Raw genomic sequence first — 10859 nt, forward strand, 5'->3', positions numbered from 1 at the left:
GGAGAACTACTGGATGTAACACCAAAAAAGTAATGAAATAAGACAAGCATAAAGACTAAATCAAACAAATGGTGTTAGAAAATAACAATGAAACTGGCAAAAATGTCATAGAACTGTGAAAAATAGTATTGAAAATGATGAAATAAGACAATTCTTTTTAGCCCCTTGTGATAGTCTGTTACTAAGACAGAGGAAAGATTTAACTGGTAACACCTACTTCCCCTTAATTAGTGCATATGTTAACTGTTTCATCTCCCTGAATGTTTTTCTCCTTGATGATATTTGCAGGCAAGATGAATGAAATAAAACAGGACTTCCGAAGGGACAGAAAACCATCCACGGCCCTATGTAAACAAAATACAGAGCAATGCTCTCATTGTTTAATACTGGGTAAAGAGAATTGCAAGTTCACTGAAGATGATGATTTGCTCTCGTGCAACTATGCTGTATTGTTGTAGCTTTTGTTATGTGGTTGGCAAAGAAAAGAAGTGTTCAGAATCAAACAAAACAAATCAAGGAAGACAATCTCAATTTTATACTGCTCCATCCCGCAGATTTTTCTTAACCCTGGTTCCAGGTGATTTTCCTGTGTAATCAACATAAAAGTCTTACTTCTGTTAATACTTTGCACTCTCCCATTTTCTGGATACATGAACCCCAGCTTCCTATAGCTGTGAGTCTGTCATCTTTGTAACACCAGTTCAATCTGCACTTATTTGCGGAATACAAGATAATGCATGGGCACAACTTATACATGTTATTCACCTGACGGAAGATAACAAAAAATACATTAACACTATTAGCTTTTATTAGAATTGTGTATGGAAACTTTCACGTATGTTCTTACTAGTACATGCCTGGCATCCAAGAGGATGTGCACAAGAGCTAGAATCCGACTCCTCTGAACAAAAGTCCTGTGCACAGCTTTACTTGGTGTTTATACGTCAAGAGGAAAACCAATGAACTCCAGTGCTTTTGGCCTCTTCTGCAGTAAGGTCACTGAAGCTCACAGCAATAATTTTCAGATTCAATCATGTTTAGTTGTGGTTATAGTTCATCATTTGTTGACTACTCCTGTGACTGCTGGCTGACAGCAGTCTACTCTATATTCACTATTTGAATCGAGGTCTTCTCAAAAGTCGGCTTCAGTCTGAATCACACGAGTATCTTCCATTTTATGGCACCAGAAGACCAATTCAGCATTACAAACAGTATCTATTTGTTTTACAAATCTACATTACAATACCTGATACAATCTCATTAAATTTAAATAAAACTTCGGCCATGCAGAGATGATAAGAAATGTTTCATAAGAATGCTTGTTGCACCGAATACCCTGGGAAAATGATGAAGGACTAGGAAACAGGATTAAACTGAATTTTACAACAAAAACAGTTTTGTCTATTTTTCCTATTTATGTATAAATAGTTTACAATCATTCTTTGGTTAAATACAAGACATTCCAAATGTTCTAGCAAGTTTGGCTTGCCTGTCTCATGAACACTTGCTCACACTCACACTTTCATTAATTCAAATTTTCAAACACTTCTATTTAATCATAAAATGCAATTGGGAATGTATACAATAGTTAAATCACACAGTTCTTAAAGCCTGTCTTTTAATATCCAACAAATTCAGTGGTACTCTAGATGCCACATTTTAAAGATGAGCTCACATGCTTTTACCTATGAAATGCTTTTTCCTTTCCTGTGCTTGAGGAAGATCGTTGACAGGACATACGCAGTGGCTGTCCAAGTAACAGTTAACGTAACAATTACCACAATGGCTCGCAGATCAGAGTTTCCAACTGGTACGCGTATATTCATTGTTACTGAATTCTGTAACAAAAAATAAATAAAAATGAGACTATGTTTTGCTTAGCCAAGAATGAAGAACATATGGAAAGTTATTTGGAAAGTACGGTATGGTAATTTAACTATCATATATAACATGTAACACACTGTCATATACATTGTATGATACTTACTAAGCGTTGGTGTCCCAAAACATTAACATCCTAAACTTTTAATAAAAAGGGGTTGTGAACATTTGCAAAGAAGGGCTACACGAATGATGATAGGTTTGCTTGACTCCGGGACAGTTCTCAGAAATGCTGAACTGGCAGATGCTTGATGACAGAAGCCAATACTCTGTGAAAGCTTACTTCACAAAGTTTCAAGAACACGTATTAAGTGAGGAATCTCGCAGTATAGGGACTACGTAAACAAATTAGACTGATTACTGTTTACAAAAGTCAATTAAGTTGTCATTCTTCCTATGCTCCATACATGAATGAAATTAGAAGAAACCCTAACTCATGGTACAATTACAAGTATCCTCTGCCATGCGCTTCACAATGTTTTGCACAGTATGGATGTAAATGAGTTATTTGCTACTTAAGTCATTGGCCTTAATCCTGTTGAGCAAACCCAAAAATAAATAAATAAATAAAATAAAAAAACATTGTGGAGATGGCATGCATACCTTGGACTTCACTCTAGCCAATGTATGAATTATGGGCAGATGTTGTGTGGTCACAAGTCAGTGATGCTACCAAATATTTTGAATGTTTTGTGGAACAAAGGAGGATTATAACTTAATGTCCTAATGATGGCAAGATCACTGGAGCAGAGTAAAATCTCTGGTACAATATAACAAGAAGTTGTTCAAAGATACAGTGCTCAATGTGTTTGTTGGTATTGTCCACTGCTGAAGATCACAGAAATTAAGATGGTGAAATAGCAGCTGGTTTTGAGTAGCCAATGATGCAATAATAAGATTATTTTCTACTTGTTTTCTAATATTACAGGTATCTCAAAACAGTAGCCCTAAGAGCAGGCAAATTTTATTTTCAGAGGAAAAAAAAGCCATTTTCTGGGTCAAATAGACAGAAACATTAATGCTATCATCTTCTACCCTAGTGTAGACTTAGGCTATATTAGCAAGATTTATTATTCATATTCATCATTTCAAAACTGAACCATTGCCTTCCAAACAGGGGTAAAGGTAACCACTCCCTGTATACATGAGATGTTGAGTAGGCAGCAGACACATTAACACGACGGAATGTCCTTTACTGAAGCTACTTAATTTCCCCCCTCCTTTCATGAGACCGACACACACACACACACACACACACACACACACACACACACACACACACACACACACACACAAAATCAGAACAGCAGAGAAATGTGAGGTAGGTCAGCAAGTCAGCAATACACGTGACTAAAGCAACCAAGCAAATCATCTGTTGCCAATTACTGCATCAAAATATAATCATGAAATGAAATACGATGAGACCATTATTGCAGTAAAATTACCAAGTTTCCATGATAGCATATTTATAGAGCATATTGCAATAAAAACATCAGAAAACCTACTAAACAAAGGCAAAAGATTCATTTTAAACAAGGCTTGGGGTTTGATGTACAGTTGAGTAAGAGCTTGCTCAGCATCACATCCACCATAGCAGGGAAAGCCTAAGAGAATGTGCATTTCACAGAATACTAAAGTGGGCTCTGAACATGGGCATAGTGGGCACTGGGAATTGAACTCAGGAATAAATAGTGGCACAAGAGCAACAGTAGTTCACAGTCTGGTTGGAATCAAATCAGTAGGTATACGTAAGAGCAAAATTAAAAACGATTCACAGACCATCATAACGGGTTCATTAATAAGTTCCATGTGTCTTTCTGTATAGGGGACTCTAAAGAAAACTTTGGTCAAAGGCAGAGCTACCTGTGACACCAGTGACCTGCAAGCTCAGCTGCAACCACTGTGCTGCATTCTACGTGGACATGACAACCAAAAAGCTGTCTGTCCACATGAATAGACACTGAAAAACTGTGGCCAAGATACAACTGGACTGCCTTGTTGCTAAACAGCCACCAAAAATGATGTTCTTCATTTCAATGACTGCTTCACAGCCTGTGCCATATGGATCCTTCCACCCAACACCAGCTTTTATGAAATGTGCAGGTGCATACTTTCCCCGCAATGTCGCTGTCCTAGCCCCTTCCCTGTTCACATTCCAGCACTACACAGCCCTCTTTCCCACCAATGCACCCAGTCTTTTCAATTCTCTCCTTTTCCACTACCCCCCCTCCCCCCCTTCTCCCACGCCCAATCTTACTTCCCGACTGCACCTAGCTGCCCTACCCTCTCTCCACCTCTTTCTTGCACACACTCTCTAGCAACATTTTACTGCTCCATCATGTGCTGCTGCTCGTAGTCTGGCTTCAGCGCCAGAGACTGCAATTTTGTGTGTGTGTGTGTGTGTGTGTGTGTGTGTGTGTGTGTGTGTGTGTGTGTGTGTGTGTGTGTGTCTGTGTGTGTGTTTTGTCTATTTTTGACAAAGGTCTTGTGGCCGAAAACTCATTTTGTGACAGTCTTTTAGTTGTGCCTATCTCTGACTCAGAATCTCCACTATATGGTGGGTAGCAACTATCCTTTGCACATAGGCCTACTTACATCAGCACTGAAACATAACCCTTTGTGCACGATTTCCTGTAGTAAAAAATGAGTAAGACTCGGGTTGTCTTTCGCATACCAACAAACACATCTGATCAAACAAACTATCCGTGGCCCTCCATGGTCAACTGCTGGTGTATCTCAAAACTGTAATGAGGCAGCTCCAAGGGCAAGAGTGTTCAGTGTTGTCTTGATATGCAAATGTTCCAGGTTTCACATCATCTTTCAGGAATGGTTGACAAGAATACGCATTGATATTTTGCTGTAAAAATTTTACCACTGCGATATAAACTGTATCACTGTATATAGTATAGGCCTACACAAACCAAATCAGCCACTTCCTTTAGAATGTGTACCTGAAAAGGCAAGAACCCACTCTTTGACATTCTATTACATCGGCCTTGCACTCATTACACGTGGCAAACAAAAGAGGTATTACACAGTATTAACTTCGTGGGCATTAGTGGTACAACTGTACACTTCTATTTTGTTTATTCATCCACAGATCATTTCACAATGATACAGGATTTGTCATGGTAATACAATGAAAATAAAAAGCTCAAAATATACAAAGACACAAAATATATAACATGATTTTATGAAGATAGGGCATGTGGTTGACTGTGGTCTTGATAAAAGAACCAATTTGCCTGAAATAATTTACAAAAACCATGCAAAATCTACATCAGCATGGCCAGACAGAGCAAACTTGGTCCTCCCGAACATGAAGTCAGTGTCCCAACAACTGCACTACCTTATTCGGTTACTCCCTATTGCACAATGTTCTTTGATTTACACACAAATGCTCCAGACAACTTGTAATAATAATAATAAATACTTTTCATTGCCACACACGCTAAGAATGCCTGCAGGTGACTCTTGGACCATGAACATGCTGCTATTGCCTTACACTTTCTCCATTCTGTTCAGAACACTATCTCCATTCCCAAAAACAATCGACTATGCCCCAGGCACATCTTCAAGATTTCGCATTATAATGAGACAGGATACTGCAGTTAACCCTGTCCTTATGAACCAGTAAGCTGAGTCCTCTAAGCAACCTTTCATTGTGTTGCTTGCATTACTAATGAAGAATGTTTTATCTGCCTTTTTAAACAAGTATATTTTATGAGGTTGGTGAATAAATTTGTAGTGTTCTTGTTTCACATGTTGGTATTCCGGTTGCTATGGGTTTATTTATCAATTATATTTTATGTAGTTCACTGCTGCTATATGGGTTTACATACTGTCATTCTATCATGTGGAGATAGTACGTGGAGCTGTGGATGCTAGAAAATGGAATACAAAGTGGAGAAATAGGAACATTTCCAACATATTCTTCTCTTTGTGTTCAGTAGAGGTGTGACAGCAGTGAAGGCATCCAGAAACTTTTGAGCCTCGTATGGGGATAATACCATTGGACAGTGCATGAAAGAAAATGGTTTTCTTATTTTAAGGATGATTGTTTTGACATTAGCGACTTCTCATGTTTGGGATGACCTTTGGAGTTTGATGTAAATTGTTTAACGCATTAATCTGCAATGATCCACGTCAGGGGCAAATGTGATGAACTGTGATCATTCCATCGTGTGACATTTGCACGCAATGTGGAAGGTTCAAAAATCAGGTCTATGCATACCACAAGCTCTAAGCCAATACCACAAAAATCAGCAAGTGACCATATGTGCACCCCTGCTTGCTCATCATCAACTGGCCCACTGAACAACACTGACCATTCCTATCCTATATCACTGCTGGTGACAAAAAATTTTCTTTATGCTAATATAAGTTAAATTAAGGAATGTTTGTTATGTGCCTGGTGGAACATTGATGGTCTGGTGTACTACAAATTGCTTCCCCAACGTGTAATCATCACTGCTGACATTTATTGTCAACAACTGAGACATCTTGCAGACACATACAAAAACAATAACCAGGAAGACTGCATGAAGTGGTGCCACTCTACAATAATGCCCACCTGCATTCTGCCAGGCTGACAAAAAACTTCCAGGAGATAGCTGAAAAGTCATTCCACACTCACCCTATTCACTTGATCTTGCACCTTCGGATTTTCATCTTTTCTGCTCTCTACCAAATGATCCTCAAGGAACTTCCTTTCAGGATTCTACACTTGTGGAGTCAAAAAGTTATCCCAACATTGGCAGACTGTTGCAAATAGGAAAGGAAATATATTACTGATGGCTTAAGTCTCTGTTATGTGTATCTGTTTGGTTTATTAAATATACGTAAAAATGCTATGAACTTGTGCACCAACCCAATATTAAACTTTTTCACTTCCTTGGACAATTACACAATTTTAATCTCTTATAGAAAATATAGTTTTGAACTTTTTACTTGTTCTCTTGCTAATTGACTTGTGTTCCACGATTCTGGATAGAAGTATTAGTTAAGTACTCATTTAGGTTTTAGCTGATGTGTACACCAATCGACAGATGTTCTCACTTGGTTCAGTAAGGATACCCGCTTTCTTAAACAGTCCTGTACAATGAGCCTAACTACTATTTCTAATTATTATTCTTATGGCCCTGTTCTACAGCTAGAAAACTGTGTTTTGTCCTTCGATCAAAAAAAAAAAAAAAAGCATAAATAAGAAACTTCCCACATCACCTTCTTTCACATCTTATAGCTTTGACAAACAAGATGGTTAATGAGCTTGTACTAAAATAAAATCACATGTCTATATACTTACTGTCTCGTAAGGTAGAGAAAACCATGAACAGTTTTTGCCAGTAAACTCCACACAAGGTTGACAAGAGAAGTTGGCAGTTTCCTGCGCATTTGCTCTTAGGCAGGTATCCTCTAAGCAGTGGAGAAACAGGCGTGGAGAATTCAAGTGTCCCTCAACATGGCCACCACCTGGAATTGGTGCTCGGTACCGTGCATGCACAGGTAATGAAAGCTTTGCTGAAAGGAGGTTCTGAGTACATTGCAATGGACTATAAGCAATGACGGTGTGTTCTGTTGCTATGGCTTCTGGCAACTCGATGTTCACCGCTCCCATTACTGCTGCACAAGATGACAACTGCACACACAAAAAATGACAATATAAGCCAAATGTCTCTTCTCTATTTTTTAACATTTTGAGAGCCAAAACTAAAACATCAGATATTACTCGTTAATACATTAAGTCAAGAAAGGTTGCCTTAAATTGCCACCACACCAGCTTTCATATTTATTTACTATTTTTTGGATATGAAGCTTCTGTTTATTGACTGATCTGTAGTGTAGCCTCAGGTCTGAGTTAAACTGGAAGGTGCTACTTGGTTTTAACTGCAGAAGTCAGTGAATATGGCAACATAATAAAAAAACTAGTCCAAGGAATGAAGGTTATCATAAGAGATTGATTGGCATATTAGTTGAGGTTTGGTTAGGTTGTGACTTGATGAAGCCAGCAAATTTAATATCATGAGGGGATGCCACTGTTACTGACTAGTTCAAGTAGTAATTAAAAAACAGCCTATGATCAGAGACTATGCATGGCCCACACACTAGTATGAATTGTTAACAAAATTATTTTTGTTTTCATGAAGATTATACTGTGAAGCAATGATACTATGACTTTTATTTCTTTTTCTTTCTATCTTCTACAAACTGTTACATGTTCGGAATTATGGGGAGGGGGTGACGTATTTGGAACCAGCTGAAGATGCATTCCCATCAGACAAGTGCTAGCAGTATCGCACAGCAACTTTTGTAGGTAACTGCAGAGTGTATAACATACCTGTCTGAACCGCTGTAATTCCTGTAGTTGGTCTGGATTCACATACAATGCTGGTGGGATCTTCTCCTCCAGTATCACTGAGCAATTGATCCAAATGTCGGCGTGATCCACAACTATCTCCACAAGTGAATGCAAGTCTCTAACGTAACAAAAACAAGACAACGAATACACATTTGTAATTCATGGTACCGGAAAATAAGGCAACATTTTATAATACATAATAAAATACTTTTACCCGTCATTACCAGTACTACCTCCTATTTTGACAACCTGATACTTTTGGTTAGATTACTGTACTTCATTTACTGACAAATATAGCGACAGTTTTTCTTGATATATCTTCTCCTTAGCTCAGAAATCAAAAGTTAGGAGGTTAAGTGTCCCTAGTGTTTCTTCTCCAATCACTGCCAACTTCAGTGACCAAACCACACTGCATAGCATTACAACTGCAATACGTACTGATGACTTGTATTTCATATAACACTGCTGTGACCAGCAAGTTTGCACTAGGATGAGTGATACAGCAGTTCCTAACCCAACAAGGCTGTTTCCTCCATGTATCAATTTTACCTCATAGCCATTCAATACAAATCACAAAGTATGTATTGCAGCTGCAGTGCATAAAGAAAGCACAGGTTTATCCCTCTGATCTACTTCTCTAACAAGAGCAATGTGCAAAGCAGTACTTTCCAACATTAAAATAGTTTATATCATTATTACGTTCCTGGGGTTGCAAAAGTTACCCAATTCCACTCTGTCCTTCTAACTCAGTACTGAGAACAACTAAAAAATACTTCATGCTCAGTTATTCTTTCTTGTAAAAACAAAAGAAGTTCAAATACCACTACTAAAATAATCCCTACCAGGTTACAAAGTTGAGAAATGAAAACATTTATGGTTGGTCATAACTTTATGATAGATCAAAATGCAGCTTGATCACAATAATTATAGAAAATAAAAAGTGAAGTTTCCACATGGTTTTAAAGGTTGTTAAATTTGGAAGACATGCGCACACATATCTCTAACACTAACTTTCCAATTATTTTCTTTTATCAGTAAGGACTCCCCTTCTCTATAAAAATTAAAACAAAGATATAAAAAGCATAAGAGAGCGAGGGTTTCAGCCTCAATGATTTTTGTGCTTCTGCAAATGTTAATTTTTTCTAAAATTGTTTGGTATAACACCTAATAGACATTTTTTAAGGTGCCATATTTTTATACAGTAGGAGTCAGGTCCATTAGTTTACAATGGGTATCTGTAGGGTGTTTGGCGATAAAGAACAGAACAGTATTTTATATTACCAGTTATCTGAAATAAATTGTGTTTAAATCGAGGAACATGGTACAATATGGTCCAAAATGAATGAGGTACTGCTGCTGTTAAGACACTGGCTGAATATTTGGGAGGGTGGAGTTGCTCTGTCCAGCCATCCTGATTTGGGTTTTCCTAAACCAATAAGGCCAATGCCAAGCTGGTTCCTCCAACAAGGCCATGGCTGACCACTTGTCCTTTAGTCATGTATCACTTCACATATCATGTGAGAAGTTATTTTGAGGTATTAATTGGTATGGTAGTAACTTGGCAATTCCTATACCACTGAATGGTGTTCGTTAGATGGATTAAAGATGATGATAATAATAATAAATTTTCATACTCTATGATATGCCAAATATCCAGTCAGGTGACTACACTACACTTTCGTTTATGGATGCACAACCGAAACGTTTGCAAGACCGTCATGGTTCTGTTTCGTAACCCTCGACGGAAGAAAAAACAGATTCATTGGCTTCCTACCTGACAACTATTCAAAAACGTCCCGTAAAGCGCACACTCGTTTACCGCTAATTACGAATAATACGAACACTACTATTAGAAATAATATCAATCATAATACACACAATTTTTTACTTTAGGAACATGAGAATACGACACATGATGCTTATGCATACAACTGTCAATCATATATTAGTGGAAATCATTATTCCACCAACCGATGAAAGCCGTCGTTTTCAATTCGTCTTGTGATGGTCGCATGTACGTCACAGTCCTCTACGCAGTATAAGCATTTAAACTGCAACAACAAAATGACTGCAACGAATCGGAAACTTTCCATTTGTTCACTCAACTTTTGAATTATATCACATCGCGCTTGATTACACTGTTTACAATCTTGCTTTTGACAACAATCAGTGTGGTCAACAATACAATACCAAAATATAAGTAAGCTAGGGCTGTTGATAAAATATCGATGTTTTCGCCGGAAATATCGATATATATAGGCTACGGGTACACCCCGATATATCGATATCGAAAAGACAAAATCGAGTCCCGATATCTTTATTTTATGTTATATTGTTATCACAATTTTCAGTAAATATTTGAAACTGTTCTTTTGTGTAGTAATAGAACATAATTTTATTTTCACTGTGTGAAAGAGTAATTCTACTTTTGGAGCTTCTATCACGTCCAGTGTTTCTTTTTGACACCGTGAAACAAGTGTAGGTGGCACAAATAGAAGTCCAGTTGCACCTGGACGTGAATGGAATAAGAAGATTAACGATGTGAAGAAATTGCGTACCAGTTGCATTTTTGCTGAAAATGATGAACAAAAATTTAAATGACAAGACTGGTCTTAACATC

General features: G+C 37.7%; 1 protein-coding gene across 1 annotated transcript; it reads right to left on the minus strand.

The window, feature by feature from the left end:
* Positions 1–1378: 1378 nt before the first annotated feature.
* LOC126282809 (phosphatidylinositol-glycan biosynthesis class X protein-like) lies at positions 1379–10469 on the minus strand. The gene is made up of 4 exons (XM_049982223.1): positions 10211–10469; positions 8219–8357; positions 7187–7519; positions 1379–1838 (listed from the first exon to the last, which is right to left on the minus strand). Exons 1-4 carry the CDS (start codon positions 10330–10332, stop codon positions 1686–1688), a joined length of 747 nt encoding a protein of 248 aa, XP_049838180.1. The 5' UTR covers positions 10333–10469; the 3' UTR covers positions 1379–1685.
* Positions 10470–10859: the final 390 nt, after the last annotated feature.

The sequence above is a fragment of the Schistocerca gregaria genome, chromosome 1 (assembly GCF_023897955.1).
Source record: "Schistocerca gregaria isolate iqSchGreg1 chromosome 1, iqSchGreg1.2, whole genome shotgun sequence".
In the NCBI taxonomy this organism is placed as follows: Eukaryota; Metazoa; Arthropoda; class Insecta; order Orthoptera; family Acrididae; genus Schistocerca; species Schistocerca gregaria.

Bases quoted from the DNA above. Each gene is read 5' to 3' on its own strand.
- LOC126282809 (XM_049982223.1), bottom strand. From the start codon at position 10,332: ATGGAAAGTTTCCGATTCGTTGCAGTCATTTTGTTGTTGCAGTTTAAA. The intron at 8,358-10,210 runs GTTGGTGGAATA...TTGTTACGTTAG, and splicing joins GAAAACGACGGCTTTCATCG to AGACTTGCATTCACTTGTGG. The intron at 7,520-8,218 runs GTATGTTATACA...TTGTGTGTGCAG, and splicing joins AATTACAGCGGTTCAGACAG to TTGTCATCTTGTGCAGCAGT.